The sequence below is a fragment of the Triturus cristatus genome, chromosome 10, assembly GCF_964204655.1.
Source record: "Triturus cristatus chromosome 10, aTriCri1.1, whole genome shotgun sequence".
Lineage (NCBI taxonomy): Eukaryota > Metazoa > Chordata > Amphibia > Caudata > Salamandridae > Triturus > Triturus cristatus.
Window position 1 is genome coordinate 1,155,035,214 of NC_140593.1, and position 24,216 is coordinate 1,155,059,429.

A 24,216-nucleotide genomic window follows, 5' to 3' on the forward strand; every position below is an offset into this window, starting at 1 on the left:
AGATCTGCAGCTCTACATGCCAAGAACAGATGCATACTGGTAAGTAGCATATTCCTTATTGTGATAGGCCCTGTAATATCAAGCTCAGTCTTGGTTGTTTCTGGCCAGTCTGGATCAATTATAATCTGTACACTGATTACATGCATTAATCTTTGTTAAGAGAGTGGTATGTGGAGCCAGTGATATTTTGCAGCTAGGTGGTGTTGCTACTAGGCTTTTTGCACGCTTTCTGGAGCAATGCGATTACAAAAATACAGGATTTGCAAGATGATAAATTATTCGATCGAGGGAGAGATATGGGCAATGTGGATAAAGAGACAAAAGAAAATTGTGGTATTAACATAAAATCAAAATAGTACTCCAAGAGAGCACGTTGCAGATATGGCCAAACAAAAGTCTCCGCATGTAAGCCACATAGATTCTGCCCCTCCCTATGAATATCCTGCTATCCCAGTAGAGAAGAGAAATATATATCCCTTCCTTTTCAAAATTCAAAGGTCCGCTCAAAAACCTTTTCCTAGATCGTTCCCTAGCGAAGGGACAGGAGCCGCAGAAGCGCTGAAAACATTACTCCCTGGAAGTGGAGCTCTGCCTAAGACTATGACACTCGTTGAAGGCATTCCAAGTCTTTAATGCCCCTTGGTTACACAATCTGCTGGAACTCTCAGTCCATGTTCTTTACTATTACTGTATTTTGTGATCTATTGCAGTATGACTGTTGTAAAGCGCTCTAATTATCCTCTGGTCTGGCCAGCGCTATATAAAACTTCAGAATAATAATAAAAATAATAAATATAAAGATTACAGCAGCTAGAAAAGTATGTATCTGGATCTCACATGAAAACATTTGGACGCTTTCATTTTTAGAGTTGCTGAAATGGAGGGAGGAGTAAATGAGTTAATGCATAAATTGAAGGGCATGGTTCACTTACTCAGGAGCTTACATCTTCAAATGCTACAGTGGAGTATCAGGTGGGGTTGCCACTTTTTTACTATATTCAGCTCTTGGAGATACCAGAGAGATTAAGTCTTTCCCATTGTGCCAGAAGTAAAAAAGCTAGTCCGGGTGGTCTTCCTTGATGCTCATTTTCCTAAAATCTTCTCAATAGAATGTGCAGATTAGTCCATAGCACCCAAAACTAAACCTGGAGAAAACTACTCAAAATATGGATAACATTTTATTGTTATAAGGACTGGGACACGATTTTGAAAGCCACTTTTCTGAGAACAAGATGAATGTCTACCCAGACTTTACCCATGCAAGACAGCAGACCGTGAATTAATCGAGTTAATGCTGCAGTGACCTGTTGCTCATTGATTCTTGTACAAAGCTTTTATGTGGAATTTTACAGATTTTTGGGTTACGGATAGGGGCGGCCCAAGTGATACTCATGCTGGCTGTGTTCCCAAAGCTAGAGGTCGCTCAGGCTATGTTTATTTGATTGTTTGTGTTGCTTACTAAGCTTAGGACTTTTGATAATTGGATGAGGAAATGTTAAATCTTGTTGACTGGTTTACAGACATGTCCTTTTGTAAAGGTGAATCACCCATGGCAGTGCTGGTGCAACATATTAGTGGGGGGATGGGGGAGAGGCTTAGAAACAGAGGACATAATCCTCATACCAGAGGTAATTCACCTCATTCTTGAGGTCTAGGTGGGCCCAAAAGGTTCGATAACCTACAGTGGGTGTATTTACCATACCTCTCATTTCTGCAGTAGAGAACAATGCCTAAGCAACTGAGACTCTGCTGACATTTGTCAGTGGTTTTCAAATATATGGTTTTGTTCTAAATGAGGTGCTGGTTTTGTGCTTGACTGTAAATATCTACTGTATGTTACATTGATTGCTGTTACCTGCTGATTGAATAGATCAAGAAAAAAGTGCTACTAGCCAACAAAACGCTTTATGCTCTACTCACAGGGAATGAATCATAGATCTGCAAGTGTTCCCTAACCATTCTTTTCTTTCATAGATACAACATTTGCCAGAAACAAAGATAGTGGGGAGTGGCATTATCTGGATGACAGCAGTGTGTCCCCGGTTTCTGAAAGCCAGATTGAGGTGAGCCTGACCGCAGTGGAAACTTGCTGGAGCTCTAGACCCAGTACTGCTTCTGAAGCTGTAAACATTTATACCAATGTATCCCTTTCTCCGGGCAGTGGTCTTACCACGATGTCAGTTTTATCATTTTCCCTTTCTGCTTTTTTGTACCTGGTCTCTTGTTTGTACTGATCACCGTAGACTTTTGCTATTTGCACTTGTCTTCCTGCCAATCCACCATGAGAAGGTGCTGCTTAAATTTTCATTGAACCCATCCTGCGTTTGCCCTTGTCTCTGGTTCCTTCTCTAGGATATTTTCCTGAGTGGTACTTTATAGAGGAGTTCTATAAATAAAACTTTACAGTCTCCTCTTCCTTCTATAGAAGCAAACTTTGTCAGCATCTGATGACTGGAATCTTTATGGCCCTAATAACTTAAGGGGGTGTTGCAGTTGCCCCGTTCTCCCAAAGGAGCTTAAAAATAGACTCCTACATGCGCAGCTGCTCACCGCAATAGTGTGATATTGGAGGCTGAGAATGTTAAGGATCCCATACTTGCGAATTATTGTTTTGCAGCATAAATCTTTTCTGGAATCACATGCTGTGCATTATTCCGCCATCTAGTGCCTGGGTCTGGAAGTCTCCAATATACTAGCAGTCCTTCTATTTTTCTTTTCTCCTCTTGTGGTTTGGCCTCTGGTCCAACCATTTGTAGTCCTATCCAGCTTCCTCTGTCATATGCCCGCCCCGGAAGCTCCCACCATCTTGAGATTCTTCTTTTTGTGCCGTTGGGTCTGGCAGCATTGCTGAAGGCTATCCAATTTGTGAAAAATACGTTTGAATGGAGTTCGTCTAAGAGAAATCGGAAGACGGCCACCGAATCGAGGTACTGGAGGCAATTTCTATTGACATCTGAAGATTTTGGAAACTATTTCAGAGATGGGCACACTGCACCATGCAGAAACAGAAGCAAACTTCATTGCTAAAGGACCTTGGTTTGTCGAGCGATGACTAGGATAACCTTGCCAAAGGGGCTGAAGGAGAAGGCTCAGGTAGTCGAGATGAGAATCGGCGAGGTCGAGGGGGAATCTCACTGGGGAAAAAGATCCCAGGTAACTCCTAAACAAAATGCCGGGCTGAGTCTCGAACGCCAGACTCCAAAATATAGAAAGGGACCTTGATTTAAAAAAAATTGCTGATCGAAGGCAACTCAAAACAGAAAACACCTCGGATACCCCGGCTGGGATACCACAGGAGGCAAAATCACTGAAAAGACAATGTTAAGACAATTGAAGTTGACCTATTTTGACCTCGAAACCCGAAAGATCATGGTAGGTGTCAAAAAGGCAGACAATCAACACATCGTCGAGAGAGTTCTCAATGTCGAAGAGAAAATCGACATCAACACTCAACTCTGAAGAAAAATAAGCCAAAACCGAGGGGAAGAAAAAATGTCTTGTGGCAGAAATGACAGCTTTAAGTCAAAAGAAAAAGGATTTAGACACTTCCCTTTGGCAATTCCAAACCCCACAAAAAGCTTTGACGCCAAAAGAACTGTTTGAGAAGAAGTTTGAAAATATGTACCCTCCCATGACACCTGAGTCACAAGAAGAACAACAAGAATTCTTCTTGGAACAGGGTGACCCAGAAGCCATGGGTGTGTTTCATGAGTTTGAGGATTCAGAGTTTGCAGAAACACAGTTACATGATCTGCAAACAGATTCCCCTGAGGAGGGGATTGACTCTTATCCATCGAGGTCTTCTCCTCCATGTGATATTGCAATGTATAGCCAAATCACAAAGAAAGCTGCGGAAAAATATGGAGTGAAACTGAAGGCGGAAAAAAACATAATCATGCTTCCTCCTAGAAACCTTGATGCCTTCGCAAACAAAGAACCAGTTTCTCCCAATGCTGCCCAGTATTGTGGATCAAAAAAGAGGCATTCAAGGAGCCTGCAAGTGCAAAGCTGTGACCCAGAGGGCAGAAAAGAAACACAAACATTAATCTAAGGACCCTCTATATGTAAGGCGAATGGTACCAGCTGATCCCATCATTGCATCCACCGCAAGGAAAAGAGCAAATAGTCCTACAACATCTGCACCCCCGCTAGACCAAGAAAGCAAAAAGATAGATTTAATGGGCAGAAAACTTTAGAGAATTGCAGCAAATCAATGAAGGATTGCAAACTCCAACGCTCTTGTAAATAGATATGCTTACCAACATTGGGAAGATATGGCAGAGCTCACAAAGCACCTGCCAAACCAGTAGTAAAAGAGAGCGGCAAGCCTAGCAGAAAAAGGCAAGAACATCGCAAATAAATGCCTCACGCAAGCTTTAGACGCAGCTGACACTGCAAGTCACCAAATGATGGCGGGAACGACACCAATGTGTCACGCTTGAATATTTGGTTTCACACCAGAAGTACAAGCAAACATCATAAATACACTGTTTAATGGAGAACAACTTTTTGGCAGCACGGTGGACAAAACCCTACAGCAGCTCAAGAAGGATGAGACTGCTAAATCAATGAGAGATGTTCAATTCAGAGGAAACATGCGGAGAGGGACAGCACTGGCACGAAGACCGGCAGGAAGAGGTAGTTTCTCTTGTACGACATCACAGCAAGGGTTTCAGGGTGCAATTCAATCACAAACACCCCCACAACGCTGGCAGTATCGGGGACAAGGATGCCAATCCTTTCGGGGACGTGCACGAGGAAGAGCTCAACCCCACAGGGAATGTGCAGCCCCCACCAGTAAGTGACTTATCAACTCACCAGAACCTCCCTGACAACACCAGTGGGAGGCGGAATAGAAGACTTGCTTCAGGTGTGGAGGAAGGTGACGTCAGACAAATGGATGCTAAATCTAATAAAATGTCGATAGTGCATAGAACTTGCCATGTCCTCGTAAGCACATGGACCAAGCAAAAAGGTCCACTCAAAAGAGGAAACATCCTGTCTACTCAGAAAGTAGAGGTGCTGCTGGGAAAGAGGGCAATAGAAAGGGTGCCCAGGAAAGAGATCAAGTAGGGAAATTACTCAACATATATCCTAATCCCAAAACCAGGCTCAACTCTATGTCCTATACTAGACCTCCAGTTTATAAACCAGTTTATAAATACGCAAAAATTCAAGATGACAGAACTACAAGAGGTCATACCAAAATTACAAAAAGAGATTACATGGCAACTATAGTTCTGAAAAGACACTCACTTGCACATCTCAGTGTATCCCAAACACAATAAACTTATGATTTGTGGTGGACAAGAGACCCTAACAGTTCAGAGTGCTGGCCTGAGGGATATGTACCTAGAGTGCTTACAAAGTGTCTAGCATCATTTTTTTTTTTTTTGCAGAGTTTTATATAGCGCAAACTTGATCCGAATCAGGTATCAGAGCGCTTTACATTGCACCAGTTAGGTTACATGAGGACACACATTCATTTTTTGTTAGGCATGGGGAGATGAAGTGATTTGCCCAGAATCACAGGATGTTCAGCGTCATTACCGAGACTCGAACCCAGTTCCCCAGGTCCGAGGTCGAGCGCCCTAGCCGTTAGGCCAACTCCTCTCCCCTATCAGTGGTGACTCATTTGAGAAGGCATGGGATACATGTTTAATCACTACCTAGACAACTGACTAGTAAGAGCAAACGTGCGATACAAATGCAAAACAGACCTACAAAAATTAATACGTTTTTTCAGTCTGGGATTCTCAATATAGACAAGACACTGCCGAAATCAGAACAAGAAAAAAGAGGTAATGGTGTACGTCTGCGAGAAGAAGCTAAATTGTCAATACCAAGAAACTCGCCTTTACCAGAGGGGGCAGTCTGACAGTGAGGGCTATGGTGAAAATTGTGGGGAAGATGGCCTCATGCATCCCTCTTATTCCATATGATTGGCTACATATGAGACCAATTTTAGAAAACCAATGATTATAAGTCACGGGACGTTGGGAAGATCTAGTGGTGGTCACACAGAAAATACAGGAGGAAATGGCGTGGTGGAACAGATCACATTTAACAGCGGTAAGACAATTTACACAACCAACTCAAAACAGTAACCATTTCTACAGATGCCTCACACATGGGTTGGGGATCTGATATGGCCTCATTTAAAGTCCGAGGTGTATGGAAGGAACTAGAAGTGATCCAGCATATCAATGTCCTGGAACTAAAAACAGTGTTCCTAGCCTTAAAAGCCTTCCAGAAACAAGTGTGAGGAAAATTCAATATTAATTCAAACAGATGTTTTATATGCACAGATGATTCCCTGTAGAATATAATCCAATGCTTCGAGCCACCCTTGTTAGGGGCAAGTGGACCTCTTGGAAGACCACCAATAGCTTAGTATTGGTGGTCTTCCGAGAGGTCCACCAGAAAGGCATCCTCCCTAATTGCTTTATGAGGCTCTCTCTCTGGGACTACCGAAACCTAGCAAAGACCCACTATTGGTAGGCTCCTATCGCCCATTATCAATGCTTAATATTGATTATAGGATACTATGCAAGGTGCTAGCCAATCGGCTGCTCCCAATTCTTAATTCCCTGGTCCACCCAGATCAGTGCAGGTTTATTCCCCAACAGGCAACTTACTATAACCCGAGGCACCTATTTCACATTCAGGACGCAGTTGAGGAGAATCTGACCTCCCAGTAGCAGTCTCTTTACGCTTTGAAAAGCCCTTTGGCTCTCTTCGTTGGTCATATTATCTCCCAAGTGTGGAAGGCCATGGGGATGGGCTGGGTATTCCTTAATTGAGTTAAACTACTATACAAGGAACCACGTGCTAGTGTATGCACAGAACAGCATATCTCGCGCAAGTTTGCCATAGGTAGAGGAACCCACCGGGGCTGCTCACATTCACCCATAATCTTTGCGCTGGAGATGGAGCCCCTAGCTGCATTATTGCATGCCAGAGACCCAGCTGTGGGCATTTGAGTCGGTACTGACTGGCACACAGTCTCACTTTACGCAGATGATGTGCTGATATATTTACAGAATCGTGTATGCACACTCTATCCTCAACGCCCTGCTGGATCGTTTTAGTGACCTAGTGGACCTAACAGTGAACTTGAGCAAATCTTGTATTTCCCCCCCTGCTCAAGGTGAACCAGGGTGATTGAAACACACTAGAGCCCAGGCGACTCTGTTGGAGCTGTGAAACCTTCCCCTACTTGGGAGTAACTTGTACCACAAGGACATAAATCTCCTAGATGGGAACCATGGAAGAGCCTTGACTTCCATACAACAGTCTCTGACCTTCTGGACGTGCCTGCCCTTATCTCCCATGGGACGTGCTACAATTGCCAAAATGCTTGTCCTCCCTAGACTATTTTACTACCAGTAATGCCCACTAAATCCTTTTTTTAAGGTATTGAGAGGGCTGGTGTCTGACCTGGTTTGGGGACCTGCCCGAAAACTGGTCTCAGTTCAACTGCTCCGTCTGATGATAGAGGTTGGACTAGGGGTACTGGACCTCGAATTATACTTCGTAGCGGCACAACTGCAGGGTCCCATGAGGTGGCTAGTGGGAGACAAAATGAGGAAGGTAGATCAGTGCTGGCAACATTGGGCAAAACGGGTTTACTGAAGTGGCTGTTCACACCTGTGGGGTCCAACAAGGGATCTGGGGAAACTTGAACAGAGGTAGCCAAGCTGGTCTGGAGTAGATAAATTCACCCCCAGCTGAACCAGGTCCCGTATGCACCACAGCTCCCAATATGGGTGGTGACATCCACAAGAGCGCTATTAGGGATCCATGACCCTGCACTGTGGCAGAAGGTAGGGATAGTCCACGTGAGTGATTTTTACAATGATGGTGCCCTGCATTCGTTTCAGGACCTACAAGGCCTTTACGGGATCCTTCGTCACTTACCATGCTCTTACGCTGGCCCTTAGGGGCACATGGATAATGGGTGGAGATGAGCCAAGATTACAACAGGGTTTGCAATGTTTCCTCACGCATGGCATGAGGCGCAGGGTGATATCAGCACTCTACTCTGCACTGCTGGCAGGAGGTGCAGAATGGGCACTACGTAGCAAGCCGTACTGGGACGGTTGGGTGCTGTGCCCACTGCCAAACAATGGGGGATGACAGTAGAACACATGAAGCGCATCGCGGAATACTCACCTGAATTTCACGCAGTTTAATTAGATCCATCAAATGTACCTCACACCACACAGGCTCTACATGATGTCCGTGATTGTCTCGCCTGCCTGCCCTAGATGTGGTCACATGGTCTGGGAGTGTCCGCCGTTGGCACAGGTGTGAACCCAGGTGATGACCCATATCTCTGCAGTGGTCGACGTGTGACTACCTCCGGATCCTTTTTTGTGTCTTCTGGGGTTCATAAAACTCACCAAACGCTCCAAATACTACCTAGAAATGGTGGATCTTGCACTGGCTTTGTTTAAATGCCTGATAACCATGGTGTGGAAGGCCGCGCAGCCCCCCACGGTTACCAGCTGGCTTCAGGCAGCACATAAATGGGTGCTGGCAGAGGCTGTTGCATCCGACTAGCAGCGATGTGCAGGCGAGGGAGTCGCCACACTCTGGGACACGTATGTACTTAAATTATTCGACAGATTGAATCCTCCTCCTTCCTAGACCGCTCCACTACATGGGGAAACATGTCTGGTAGTGCAGATAGTGGACGCAAAAGGCTCCTGGTATGTCCGCACGATTTTACCAACGCCCCTACACATCATTACATGGCCCACACGCCATACACTCTTCATCCTCTTCTCCCTCTGATGGCCTCATTACGTTGATTCACACCACAGTTCTGCTACACCTGCACACCGACCTAAGTTACCTCCAACAGGTAGTTTCTATAGATGTAGTACTGGTTTTACCGTTCTACATGGCTAGCTACTCTTCTGATGGGCGGGACGCAATGCCGCGAATTAGAATTGTAGGAAGCTGGCTCTGTATATGGTATACCACCAGGTGGTTCTACCGTGCACACAGTCCAGAAATTCCCCCAGAAGTGTACAGGGTTCAGTGCAAACCCAAAGTGCTCTATTTGTGGTAGTGTGGACAAGCAGTCTTAGGCCTAACTCAGGGGTGCAAGATATTTGTTGTGATCACAATGACTAATAAATGACACGCAACCCAAAAAGGAGACCCACTCCAATTGTATAAAAAAATAGGCTTTGCTCCAGATTTGTTTTAAGATCAAGATCTTCGCAAAAAGGTCAGTACTTTTTTAAATAGAATTTCTTTTCAGTTTCAAAAGTGGACACAATGCAGTTTTTAGTCTTTGCAATGTTAACCTATGGAGGGAAACAACAATTGAGTTTTGCAGGTAAGTAACCAACTTGCAGTTCGAGTCTTCGGGTTTCAGGGTCAGCAGAGGGAAAGGTTCAGGTAAGCACACACTCTGCACCACCAGCAGCTGGCTGCAGAGGTCAACGTTGAAGATAATGCCCAATGTTACCCAGTGGAGACTGGGGGTGCTTGAAGACATGCTGCTTGCAAGTAAATTAGTTGCAGGGGTCAAGAAGCAAGCACGGGTGCACAAGTCAGTACCAAAGATACACCACCAGTGGTACAGGGGCGGCAGAGTGCAAACATGGTGTTGGGCGCTCAATGCAAATGATTCAAGAAACTGAGATTCGAAAACAGACTGCAGGCGTCCAACCAGATGCTTCCAGAGAAACACCAGCGACTGTAAATTGGGATGTTGTAGGTCGCAAGGACACAGTCAGTTGAGCTCCTCAATACCAGGGTTGCTAGGTTTTCGGGGGCACCTCTGAGATGCCCATCTGAGTACATGTTCCAATAAATCCCACACTGACATCAGTGTGGGTTTATTGAGAGAAGTAGTTTGGTACCAAACACTCTTTTGTTTAGAGAAGCCATCATGGTTCTGTGGAACTCTAGTGGAGAGTTTCCAGCCCCTGTACTCTCTATGACCTCCCTGGCACTTACAATATTAGGGAATCGACCAAAATATTCCAGGAGCATATCTGCTCAAGCAGATATGCCCACCTAGGCCATTAGGACTGTAGATGGTTAATCAATCAAGATGTTTGTTAAGCATGACTACTCACCCGTAAGGGTCTCCAGGCGCGGGGGGGGGGGTTGCAGGTTCCAGTCCATCAAGAAAGGGGTCTGTCGAAGAGCCAGGTTTTGAGGTTTCTTGCGAAGATGGGGAGCGATGTCTGTCTGAGGTGGAGCGGAAGGTTGTTCCAGGCTCTGGCCGCGAGGAAGGAGAAGGAGCAGCCTCCCGATCTGGTCTTTCTGGTGCGGGGGACTGCGGCGTAGGAGAGTTGGGCTGATCGTAGGGTCCTTTGGGGTGCGTGGAATTTGAATCGGCTGTTCAGGTATGCTGGTCCAATATCGTGGAGGGCTTTGTGGGTGAGCATCTTGAAGGTGACTCTAGCTTCAATGGGGAGCCAGTGGAGTCTGCGCAGGTGCTGGGAGATGTGGCAGTGTCTTTGCAGGTTGAGGACCAGTCTTTCGGCAGCGTTTCGGATGTTCTGGAGCTTGTTGATGAGGTTTTTGTTTATTCCAGCATGGCGTGTTGCCGTAGTAGTCTGCTGGTGACCAGGGCATGAGTGACGGGCTTTCTGTGTTCGAGGGGGATCCATGTGAAGGTCTTACGTAAGAGACGGTGGGTGTGGAAGCAGGACGACGAGACCGAGTTGATCTGGCGATCCATTTTGAGCTCTGAGTCCAGGATGATTCCCAGGTTGCGTCCGTGGGCGGTCTTCCAAGGGCAGGGGGCCACCAGGTGTCGTTCCAAGCGTCTGGGTTTCGGCCCATGATGTGTACTTCGGTTTTGTTGGTGTTTATTTGTAGGCAGCTGTTTTTCATCCATTTGGCGATGGCTTTCATGCCTCTCGAAAGTTGTGTCTAGCAGTGTTGGGTTCGTAGGACAGGGAGAGGATGAGTTGGGTGTCGTCTGCGTATGACACAATGTTGAGTCCGTAGGTTCTGATGATGGGGGCGAGCGAAGCCATGTAGGCGTTGAAGAGCGTAGGGCTGAGGGAGGATCCCTGGGGGACTCCGCAGGTCGTTGGTGTGGGGTCCGAGAGGAAAGGGGGGAGTCTGACCTGGTGCGTTCTGCCGGAGAGGAAGGAGCGGATCCAGTCGAGGGCCTTGTCTTGGATCCCTGGGTTGTGGAGTCTGCGTATTAGGGTGCTGTGAGAGACTGTCGAACGGCGCTTAGAGGTCGAGGAGGATGAGGGCTGCTGTTTCTCCTTTGTCCAGTAGGGTGCGGATGTCTTCTGTTGCGGTGAGGAGGGCTGTTTCCGTACTGTTTTTTTCTAAAGCCGGATTGGGAGGAGTCGAGGATGTTGTGCTCTTCGATGAATGTGGTGTGTTGGCTGTTGATGGCTTTCTCGATGACTTTCGCTGGGAATGGGAGCAAGGAGATGGGTCTGTAGTTTTTGAGGTCAGTGGGTTCTGCCGGGGGTTTCTTCAGGAGAGGGTTGATCTTGGCATGTTTCCAGTCACCGGGGAACGAGGTGGTTGCCAGGGAGCAGTTGATGGTTTGGCAGAGCATGGGTGCAATGGTATCGGCGGCTCTGTTAAAAATGTGGTGGGGCAGGGGTCCGTGGGAGCCCCGGAGTGGATTGACTTCATCGTCGTCAGTGTGTCTTCGGTGGTGAGGGCTGCCCAGTTATAGATCGCTGGCTTCAGGGTGTCGGGGGTGGTTGGTGAGGGTTCAATGTTTTGGTTGTCTTCGTCGAAGTTGTTGTAGATGCTTTTGGTTTTGTGGTGGAAAAAGGTGCTGAGTTTGTCGCAGAGGTCTTGTGAGGAAGGGATGTCGGTGGACTCGCTGGTGGGTTAGGCGAACTCCTTGATGATGTTGAAGAGTTCTTTGCTGTTGTGTGCATGAGTGGAGATTCCGTCTTCAATCGCTTTTTCCCTAATTTTTCTGATGAGTTGGTGGTGGGCGTTGGTGGCGGCTCTGAAGTTGTGGGCTTCTGTGGATTTGGTGTTCCTCCAGGTCTTTTCGAGGCGGCGGCAAGTGCTATACTGAACATATTTGTCTAAGGCCAGCCCCTCTGCAACTGCATTACAATTTTTACAATGCTAGACTTTTTATAGCTCATGTTTTTAGAATCTCAAACCTGTGGGTTCCTTACAATTATGTTTTCTGGGACAGAGTTACATTTCTGAGGCTGCCACCCAAGCTTTGCGCCAGCGGAGCCCTTGGGGGCTTCCGGAACGGAAGACACCAGTGTTGGGGTAGAAAATATACCAACAGGGCACTCCCACATTCAGATTCCCTTCATTCCGCCCCCCCAAGGCATTTTTTTTATTTTGTTAATTGCAAATATATTTATATAGCGCTTACGAACTTTGACAAGGCAGTGAGGCGCTTTTTTGGTGAGCAGCGCGCTACTCTGGAACCCAGGATTTGACAACAAAAGAAATAATGTGCCTGTTCTGATGGAAGACATTTGTGAGCGTTGTCCGTGGCTGAGACCAGGGGCAGGGAACTGGCCTGTGTGCTGGCTAACCCACTCTATTCATAAACAGCCTCTGGCTGTCAGCAACAACCAGAAATAAGCTTTTAGCACAGTCTGGAACCAAACACACAACCCCACAGTTGTATAATCTAATTTTCAACAAATGCTTACAAAAGTAAATTCGTATGGTGCCGAAACATGTCGCCATACCTTTGGTGCCTTTACATTACAGCTGCTACAAAGCCTCAGCTAACAGAGCTCCGGGTGGTAGGCCGCAAAATAAGACATATGGAGTTTTTAACCCATGTTTCTATTCACAGCTTCAAATTGAAAGCAGCCCTTATACTGCAATTCTTAAACTACTGAAAATGTATAAAGCACACAACACACAAAAATCTATTTTGTAATTGATGAGATCATCAATCATGTGGGGTGACAACACAGGCGTCTCTATGCTCCTATAGTGCTCATTTATTAAATAAAATGAGGGGGGAAAGTTTTTTTTTTTAAATTTAACATTAAATGCGCTACTTCGCCATTAATAAATCTGAGACCAAGAATATCTCGACTTTAAAAACAGGCACTCTAGATGTAGTAATCTGCTTTGACATGGGTCTAAAGCAGGCCCACTTTAGTGGTAACGTTTAAATCTGAGAGATGTGGAAAGAGCAACTATTCTCATATTAGTACAGGGGCTGCGCTCGGGCTTAGAAAGAAAATACACTCATGCCCCACTCCTATGGATACCTATATCCTTCGGTAGTCGTTCAGAACCACCCCTCCCTCCCCTCATTATTCTCCAATTCAGAAGATTTCAAAACAAATTAGTTTCATAATAAATATATATATATATATCGTGCCACGTCTGTTTGGACGGTTAGTAGCGCCGAGACCAACACCTGTCACTTCTATTGGATTGCAGTGACATTCAATCAGTTAATTACGACCTTGGAAACGTGACTGGCCGAGTTGGCCGGGGATTAGAACTTCGTCCAGAGATCGCAGCAGACACTGATTAACCAAATAAGCCGGTTTCCAGCTCAAAACACACCTTGGGGTCTGGCTTTTACCCGCCCCACACAAAAACCATAAACAAAAACACACCAGAGTACCTTTCACCTCGCTGCCCTTTAAATATTTTCCATCATGATGTCAAACTCTTTCAGAATCTAGGATTTAGAGGAGCTGCGGGAATATCACTGAGGCCTGGGCATATTTTATGTTCTTATCACCCACTGTATCTTATGTGTGATGCACCGGTGACAAAAATACATTAAAAGAATGGTATTATGAAGATATATATATATATATGTATGTATATATTACCTACTGGCGGTCGCCAGTAGGTAGTTATAGTTAGGACCCCTTTTCCATAGGAAAACCTCAACATTCTATTTTGAATAACTTTGGCGCCGGTCGATGAATCCTCGCGAATTTCTCAAAATAGGTGGGGCGCTACACTCCGCTCCTACCCTGAAAGTATCGGGGGGATCCGTCAAGCGGGGGCTGAGATAAAAGGGGGGTCCCAAAACGCGTTTTCCCCATGCATTTTTCCATAGGACCTTTAGAACGAGCTACAGCCCGAACGGCTGAACAGAATTACTCGAAATTTGGCAGAGAGGTAGTCCCTAGGTCAAGGAAGTGCCTTTTGTAGGTTTGGTGTAAATCTGTTCAGTAGATTCTGAGAAAATAGCCTTTAAATCAATATATATATCTGAGCCCGCTTACGGTACGCTTACCGTACGCTTACCGTAAGCGTACGGTGGCGTGCGCGAGCGCGATTCTGATTGGCTCTTAGATCTTAGTAAACATTCGAATCGGCCGAAACCAGGAAGCGGCGGCCGCCATTTTGTGTATTTCACTCAGAAAAAAAAGAGTGAAAACAAGAAAAGGGGGCAATGAGGAGAGTTACAGACCCCCTTACATTTGTGAGGGGGTCAAAGAAGGACTGTAAAGTACAAAGAAAACATTTATTGATTTTAAAAAAAATCACGGGGTACGCGTACGGTAAGCTTACGGTAAGCGTATGGTAGAAAAAAAAAAAAAAAAATGAAAATCAGATTTAAGTGTTTAGATATTAGGGGGCTCTAAAAAGAGCCGTTGTGTTTATGAAATGATTTTTTAGTGGTACCTACAAGTAAGTACCGATGCAGAGTCTAAGGTTCAAGAGGAAGACTCTGTTCCCTTCATCATTGAAGTGCACACCATCTCCTCTATAAATGTCTTGCATGTCATAACGCAAGTTGTTGTGGTAAATGGCACCCATACCATAGTCACGGAGGAAAGCAGAAACAGATTTGTTGACGTGCTTTCTTGCTTTGTCATCGCACCGCGTGCCCACCGTGCGTGCACGGCACTAACTGCGTAAAGTGGGCGCGCGGTGCGCGAAGCGCACCGTGTGCTCACTGTGCGCGCACGGTGCGCGAAGCGCACCGTGCGCGCACGGAACGAACTGCGTTAAGTGGGCGCGCACGCCACGAATGGCGTAAAGTAACTTAGCATTTAAAAAACCGTACAAATTCACTGAAAAAACCATAGGTTTCACACACGTTATAGTTAGGAATTAGCATTTAAAAAACCTTGCAAATTCACTGAAAAAACCATAGGTTTCACACATGTTATAGTTAGCGGAAATTTTACTGATAAAAAACCAATGAAATTCCCCCGTTATAGTTAGTGCAGGCAACTATAACTCACGCGACCGCAATCTTCTGCTGATGACATATGTGTCTTTATGAAAAAAAAATATTTGTAATATATGTATAGCTAAAAATGTATGGAAGAAGACATGGGCAAATAAGTGTCTAAATACAGTATTAGCATCAGCAGAGGATTGCGGTCGCGTGAGTTATAGTTGCCTGCACTAACTATAACGGGGGAATTTCATTGGTTTTTTATCAGTAAAATTTCCGCTAACTATAACATGTGTGAAACCTATGGTTTTTTCAGTGAATTTGCAAGGTTTTTTAAATGCTAATTCCTAACTATAACGTGTGTGAAACCTATGGTTTTTTCAGTGAATATATATATATATATGTATATATATATATATATACATTTTTTTTTTTTTTTAACACAGGGTATTTTAGTTTGTCTTTGTAATGTAATGACGTCACGCCCATTCCCTTGTGCAAAGCCCCACCCGGGCCCAGCAGGACCCAACAAACTGTAAAAGCCGCCGCATCGCTGTTCCAAAGCCCCCGAGCCCCGAAGTCTGTCCATTCGCTACTTCGACCGAATTTGACGAAATATGTATATTTTTCAAAAGTCGGAGAAGGAAACTCCGCCGTTGCGGTCGCGTTTCTCTCCACCAAGTTGTATCGCTGATAAAGTTTTTATTTGCCTCTTTCGCACCCGGTATACATCATCTGTTGGTCCCAGGAGCTCATAAATACACGGCTCTAGGGGCTCAGGCAGGCTATGTGTACAGTACTCTGAGGATAAAAGTTTATACACATTGTATATTGTAAATAAAAACACTCGCGTATTAAGTAGTAAATAGCCAAAAAACACTCTTCCTTAAATGAGGGCAGGTAAGTAAACCATTTCAAGGGGGCTAATTCTGGCTGTTATTCCTCAAACTTTGATCACAAAACGCTCGCCAATTTAACGTCCTGTTACAAATAGACCTGCAAATTTTTTCCCTGTCCAAGCCTCCTTTTGACTCCTGAGGTTGAAGGCGGGATGGGGGAGAGTACACACCCTAGAGGATACCCCTGGGGTGAGGGTGTACTGCTATGGACTGGTTTTAGCCCAAGGGGCAACATTACAGGCAGGGTGAAGCAAGCAATCTAGAAGTGTTGTTTTCACTGAACTATGAACTGAAAGCGGCAAGCCACGAAGTACCGTGTGTGACTCGTACAGTAACGTGGGCATTGAATGCCAACCCTGACAGTGCCAGGCTCCTACTTGCCTGGTGGTGCACTGCCTACTTTTAACAGCGAGTTTACGAAAGGGGTTGAAGAAAGTACCTTGGCAGCAGCATGCACGAGAGATGTTCACACTGTGCAAGCTTCGCTCCAGTGCAAGGCCCTTCCAGGCAGCAGATGCGCCAGGGAACCCACAATGGCTGAGAAACTAGGTTCATGACCATGTTTCTCATACCGAGGAACCTCCCTCTTGTTCCACACCATTTAAGTGCGAGTGAGGGCATTGGTGCAAGGCACCCCGGAGCCTCCTGTGTTTATCTGTGGTAGGCTGTTCGGTGCACGCGGAGTGCCCCCCTACATGGAACTAGGCTTCCTACGGACGAGAAATCTGTGTCTCGGGTACCTCCGTAGGATGACGATCCTTCATCCCGGCGCCAGGGAGCTCTCTTGCGGGAATACATGCCCGTGCACACGAGCTGCGCGTACAACCCCCTTGCACTGGTAAAGGTGCCCGCCGCCGTCCTCTTTTTAAGTCTCCTTTTCGGCCACTTTGTGCGGTCCCTAAGACCAAAAGCTTTACAAGGGGGCACACCCCTGCCTCCCAGAAGTCTCACTCATGGTGCCTTCACGGGCCGCAAAGTCCTGTTCTAGACTCATTGAAGGCACCAACCTGGGGCAAGGATACGGATTCTAGGCACGTTGAAGGAGCCTGGGGGAAGGGGGTGATACCTATTCTAGGCACACTGAAGGTACCTTCCCTGGCGGGAAGGCCTACTACTCTAGCCATATTCACGGTACCTTCCCGGTGGCGAGAAGACCCAATCTAGGCACATTCACGGAACCTTCCGGTTAAACTACCTATTGTAGGCGCATTACCGCTGGCTACGAGGCACATTCACGGTACATTACTGTGGCCGAAAAGCCCCATTCTAAGCACATCCTGGAAGGCGCACAGCGTCAAAGACACAAAGAAAAGAGAAAAACAAGCTCTCGGCTTTGGCAAAGGCAGCCGCTTGTTCATAATTGCATCGCGCTTTCACTTAAGCGCGATGCAAAAATAAACACGTGGCTGCCTTTGCCAAAGACGAATGGTAACAAAGTGCGTAGCGGCTAATTAGGAGACACGATCTCCCGCCGCCAGTAAGAGATCCAATCCCGCTGGCCGTGGATCAAAGGAGGCAGGGTGGCAACAAGCAGCGATTTACATGCCTTCAGTGCAATCGTTGCACTGCCTTTGGCATAATTTGTGACGCCAAACGACGCTCACGGATCAAAACTGAAGGCGGAGCTGGGAGGAGGCTTCTGGAATTGTAACGATTCAAAGAAGCCTCGTATGACTAGAGCAGCGCATGCATCTGCATACGTCAGGCTGCGACCTAAAAAGAGGACTACTAGTATCTTGGAGAATTCCTGGTCCAACCACTAGATGGCGGAATAATGCACAGCATGTGAATGAAGAAAATTCTTCAAGCTGCAAAACTACTCCTACAGGTAAGAAACCATTTCGTTACAGGTGTACAGTTTTTCCGAGTATGTTTTGTAAATGAAGAAGAGACACTCTAAAATAATGATTTTGAATCTGTCATAGCATGGCAATGAGGGATGGATTGGAGCTTGAGCTTTCTGTTAAAAAAATGTTGTTCTCTTTTGTACCTAATTTAAACGATTTTCTCAACAAAATGATGCTCATTACAATCTGAATTTAGCTGGGATGTGCGCTTCCTGCCAGGATGATGTAGTGGGAATCTTCTAGACTTGGTCTTTGCCTCTGTGATACTGTCCAGAACACTTTTGTGCATATTTTTCGGTTTTACTCTTTTTTTTTTTTTTTTGGGAAGTTGAGAAAAGTTACTTTACCCCGTTTTGAATAAGCTATTATTAATTTATTTTTGATGCATATATTATTTCAGCTCCAGCCATAGTCCATGTGAAAAATACGCTGTTTCGGAATCCATTTTAGCAGCACAGCAACAGCGAGTCGTACAAATTATAGTCCAGTCCTGTTTTTTATCTTTTCCTAAATGAGGGCAGATTTCGTTCTAAGGGATTGTTTGACATTTGCCAAGAACTGCAAGAGGCATTGTGCTGTAGCCTCTGTACTAAACTGCAACTTGTTAATTGCTGTCCTTAGTTAATTGCCATGCAAACTAATGTGCAAACAGATCTTGTATAAGCAAGCTTCTAATTTTTCTCATTTTTTTCTGTAATCTCAATAGTCCAAAGCTGCATACGTTCTCTTCTATCAGCGCCAGGACAAAATCCGCCAGCCTAGCGCCCCACCTCCACGGGCAAAGCGCTCCAGCACAGCTACTTCTTCAAAGCAGGTTGACACAGAGGTGGAAGAGGTCATGTCCAGTAGTAGTGTCTCTGATGATGGGGCCACCTGCAACTCGCACGAATGCCAGGCTAGTACCTGCCGGAATGATTCTATGGATGTAGACTGAAGTCGCGCCCCTCCTCGCCGACGAGGGGGGGGGAGGAAGAAGAAACGGGGGCGTACCGCCAGCTCTCTAACTTTGCAGACTTGAATTTGGCCACCACTCCCAAAAAGCACGGGAGGGAGGTCGGAGAATATCTCAGGCTTTTTTGGAGGGGAATAGCGTAGGGGGCAGAGGGAGAAAGGAAAAAAGTGCAGAAAAAATGTTCCAATCATGTGTAAGAGTCACACACTCCCAACCACCCTTGAACTTTTTTTTAGCTATGAGAAGTCTGGGAAAACAGGAAGGACCACCTGAGAAGGAATGCATCTCATTGTATTCATTAGCGTTGGTCTCGGAGACATGGAGTCTTGGACAAAACTGGAGACCAGATGAAGCCAAACGAGGCATGGATATGAGCCCATGAGGGACAACAGCTGCTTGTGCGATTGTGGTATGAGCTGTGCTAATATTTTGACATGATTGGAGGGATTCACATACCTTTAAGAGTCATCAATGTCCTTCCCGTTCACCACCTATCCCTAGAAAATAATAAGAGGGTTTAGGAACTTTAGAGATCATGTGTCACTTTGTTTTAGTTGAACTTGCTTTAACTTGATCACTTTTTCATGCTGTTTCTGAGTTTCACCAACATCGTTGCAGCTCCCCTCTTTTAATTGTTACAGGGCATTGAAAAACCTACGTGCTACGGGGTGAATAATATAATATCCTATGCAGCGCTTCTTTTATTTGTGGTTAAGGGAAAGTAACTGCATGCATGCAGCAGTCCTTTTCCTCCCCTGCCCCTGGAAAGTCCTTACTGCAGAGTATGTGCCGCAGTTGACGTTTTTACCATAAACCTCCAAACCTACCTTGGAGTGGAGGATACTCATCCCTTGGTTGCTGCTTCTTTTGGGAAAAGTATTGGGTAGGCATTTAGTGTGAACAAATGTTTTGTTTTTTCGCCTTTTGGTATTGCATCAATATGCACCTAAGCATATTTTTCCCTGAGCCTTTACCATCGCTCTATCACTGATTGCCCATGGGCCAGAAGATCACTGCCTTGCCAGGTGGAAATGGCCTCTGAGGTGGCTGAAGACTTGAGGAATCTCAGAAGTCAGAGATGGGGTGTTGTTGCCGCCAAGGCAACTCTGCAGTTTGCTTTCCCTTGCCCTGCATCAAACCTGTGACGTACTGCTCAACTTGCACTTTAGGAGGGAGCAACCTTACAAGGAGTATGTAAATAACAACCTCCATCCTTTGGCTCTTTTGCAGGATTAGTCTTTAATTTGCTAGTCCGAGTTCTCTTTTCTTTTAGGCGGATTTGCTGTTTCTCAAGTCCAGATATTGAAGTAGAAGTAGATTGCCCCTGGTAATAGCTCATAGATTACTTTTGCCTCCTACCTCCTACCCCCTAACCACCAAATGAGGAATTAAAGCTAAAAATAATTTATTCATTCTGCACTGACATTGGTTCAGCAAAATTCTGCGTCTTCCTAGACTTCTCTTTCCTTCCTGTTAAGTGAGGGGCAGATTTTATTTTACTTGCTCATGTTGTAATTTTCTCCCCCTCTGCTCAAATTGGTGGTTTTGCTAGTGAAGTACAGCCACAAGTCTGCGACTGTTGTCATGACTAAGCCTCATCTGAATTATCATTTTACATTTTTGAGAGTTGGTTGTGGTGATGTCTGAGCCACATTTGTCCTCTCCTAGAAGAGGCACACTTTCCCAAAAACCCATGCCCAACTCCTTTTTCCCCAACCATGATCTTTGTGCTTATTCCCACTGTGGAGCAGGAGCCATGTGAGAATGCCATCACACCTTTAGCCAGTGTAGTTTCTGTTTCGCGTATATCTCATGCCGCCACAGTTGGATAGGTTTGCTAGACTGATAAAAAAGTCCCTTTCCCGGTTTCCAATGAGGTATCTGTTTAGCTACTTCATTTACCAACCTATGTCACCGGCAAATATTTCCGCTCAACATTGTTCTCTTCCCTGCTGCCCAGAGTCTACCAGTAGCTTGCTGTAGCTGACCAGCAAGGGTTACAGTAGTATCCGGTTTGTTTTCCTAACCCCAGAGGCCTACATTTTCTCAGTCCCTTCACGTATCAGTTTTCTTTTGGGGCAGATGGGTTTTGTACAGCAGTGCTTCGATTTAGGAAACAATGCCATCATTGCAGCACTCCACTTTCAACTTTGATCTTTTAATATACCCTTCGGGGTTCGGCTTCCCTCAACAGCTGGAAGTGATGCTGTAGGAGCAAAATATGTTGAACATTTTAGCCAATTATCCACTTTTCTTCTGACCAATCTTTCCCTTGACATTCCTTTCACTCCTTAGGGAGATGAATACTACTAAACCTAAAACTAGGCCTACCACATGCACCAAAAAGCAGCTAGCCATTATTTGAGGAAAGCTACTGCGTAAGTGTAAAACACCTTTCATTCACTGTTATGGCTTCTCGGTTTGGTCCTGAGTTGTCATACGTAAGGGTAGAACTAAAGTAGATTAGCTCGGAATGGGTTCTTTTCACAGGAGGAATCCAGTGTAAAGTTACTGTCTCTATGTGACACTGACACTGAGCTGTCTTGATCTCTACACAGCTTGCTTCCAGGCAGGTGCTACTCTTTAGGATGGATGCATAGAGTAGAGCACTGAGGGATTGTAATATTGCAAAATGGGCACTCCTCTACCCATGTCCAAAGAGAAAAACCATAATCTCATTCCTATGTTTAAAGTCTACGATATAGCGCAACACTTTGAAGATATGCATATGTAGGTGCCTTATGAGTGGGAAAGTCCTAGACCAGATCAGTGTGTTGCACCTCACCATGCATCTGCTTTAAGAAGATGACATATTTAATACTTGCTTAACCACACCCCATTTTCTTTCAGTGGTCCATTGACATTGCTGCAGCAGCCAAAGGTCTCTCCCATGCAGTGAATTGAATGGTTTTGGGGTGCTAAATATGGGAAGCAAGCTGCTAGGAGAGAACCAGAGTGAAGGGATTACCAGTGATCCACTTGCATTGCCAAATGAGAGGCAGACTGATCAGATTCCCTGCGGTGCAGAACCCTAAACATCCTGCCATACAAACCACATTTCCCTGTCTGCCACTGCCATAAAGCGCCTCAATTTCAGGAGCTAAAATTCAGGCAGTTCTGAAACGATCCCCATCACCCTCAAGAAGGTTTGCTCTAGTTTTTGCCTGCACTCAGAGTGGAGCGGGTCCTGTGTACTGAGTACATAAAAGAAATCACACAAAAAAAACATACCTATTTTCTTTTGCAGTTGAGTGTTCTCCTATAAGCATTTGTCCTCTCATTCTTTTGGCGGGGCATAGGAGAACCTATGAATGGCAAAGTAAAGGTTATTGGGCTTGTTGACAAGAGCATACTTCGATCTGAATCTCTAGAAACCTCTGCTGTCTGGAAGAGGATTGGATCCAACCTGGTCTTCCATTGATAATAGAGATCAGCTGAAGTCACGATTCTTTTTGGAAGTTGTGAAAAAAGTCCAAGGGAAACATGTTCTGGTGAAGATCTCTCTCCAAAGTTAGGTTGGTAATGTTTTTTTCTGTTGTAAACATGTTTATTCCTTGAGATCACGAACATCCATGCATACAGGGGTAATGGGCCCTTTAGAAGCAGAAGAAAGTGTATTGAATGAACCTTGCTTTTGTGATTTTGCATTAACTTGTGCAAAATGCATTTTGTGTCTATCCTGCCAGCGCTAGCTTCTTTGTTTTTGACTAGTTAGAGAAGTTCCTTAACAAATGTTCATATCTAGGTCCGTCAGAACTATTTGGGATTATTTCATGAACTACCATTCAAACCCTTCCCTGAGGCAGCTGAGCTGACACCTCTCTGACAAAGTCATTGGGTATTGCCTTTTTTTAGGAATTGTCGTGATTTAGTTTCATGAGCTACCAATCGTTGTCATGGAATGGAGGGCTCATAAATAATGTTGAAGCTGCCTACTTCTAGGCTTGACAATTTACAAAGATGGTTTGCGATGGCCGAACCACATAAAGATTAAATGAGCTGAAGACTTAGAGAGACAACTTCGGGTCCGAACGTATGGGCTGTTGACATTAGAAAAAATACTACCTGATACAGAGAGTGTATGTGCATGTGTTTGACAGAGAACGTGATAGCAAGGGAGCAAATACTGGCTGCAGACAGGTTCAACCTGAGGATAGGTTGGGTATGGATAGAAAGGAATGGTAGAGGAAAAAATGTATGTTGTGGTATAGTATCATCTCCTTACAGACCTAAATGAAATACAGCGGATGTACAACTCCTTATTTGGACTCGAACACAAAGTCAAAAGTGAAAACCTGCAGAGGATGTGCAAAGGTGACGTGGGGTCTAAGAGCAAAGACGAATAATTCAGTGTGAAGGTTGCGCTCAAAAAAATGAAGAGCTGTATCACCAAAGGATGTTGCAGGGTGGGGTCTAGAGCGCTGATGAGTGAAGAGATTTATGTTGGACATAAAATTGAAATGTGATTTATCCAGCTGACAATAGAGCTAGAAAAGAGACGTGCTCTCAAAACCCTGGGAAGGAAAGCTGCTCACAAGTGGGGGGTCATCCAAAAGAGGCACGACCACATTTGCCGTTTTTAGACACTGATGCATGGCACATATTCGGGGCCGGGAAGGCATTGAATGTCTGATCTGCACATGTATGTTACGTTCCTTACTTTCAAGAACGCACATTTGTTCAGATAAGTTCAGCAACCGGTCGGATTCCAATGCTCTGACTTGTTTCTTAGAAAATATATATATATATATATATGTAATAGCCACAGTTTTGTGCCTGCCGATTTTTCGAAACGGGTGTATCCTTTACGGAAAGGGTAAAGTGGCCAGGCATCCTGGAGACTGTACTGTAAATAGAATACCTTTGGGAATATATTTTCATTTTTGTTTTTATTTGTTGAGTCTTTTAGCTTCCCTTTACCCTCTTTTCCCTTTCTCCGGGGGATAGCAAAGGGTGTCTACCGCTTTTTCCTCAGAGCACACATTTGTATTTTCTTATTGAAAAGAGAAAAAGAAAACAAGGAAGAAAAAAAGAACTTGATCTTTTTCCTTTCTTTGCTGTTGTTGGAAGTTTTGAAGAAAATATTTTTTTGGCACACTGCGAACATTGTATATAATAAAAATCATTTTAAAAAACAAAGTGCCTTTATTTAACAATTGCTGTATGTTTAAGCTGCTGCCTATATGTGAGTAAGTAAATCTAGTATATTGGTCCTCTGATCAAATTACTGTGTAGTGTTGAACTGCAGAATTGTGAGTGAAGAAGAGGGAATTTACATTCATGTCGTTTGAATGTGGTCCAGCAATCCGTGATTTCTTTGTGCATAAACTGTTGATGTTTGGTTAATTTCAGGAAGTGATGTCTTTAAACCTTGGAATGGAGATGTTTGACTGAGTGAGGGAACAGGGAAGTTTC

The 24,216-nt window shown here is 45.0% G+C and overlaps 1 protein-coding gene across 1 annotated transcript in view; it reads left to right on the plus strand.

The window, feature by feature from the left end:
- The window catches only part of USP11 (ubiquitin specific peptidase 11), a 401,576-nt gene extending 377,636 nt beyond the window's left edge, over positions 1-23,940 (plus strand). Inside the window, exons 20-21 of the mRNA XM_085629511.1 lie at positions 1,975-2,063; positions 18,556-23,940. Coding sequence (XP_085485637.1) covers positions 1,975-2,063; positions 18,556-18,783 — 317 coding nt within the window. The 3' untranslated portion in view covers positions 18,784-23,940. The remainder of the gene's footprint in view (positions 1-1,974; positions 2,064-18,555) is intronic.
- The last annotated feature ends 276 nt before the right edge of the window (positions 23,941-24,216 follow it).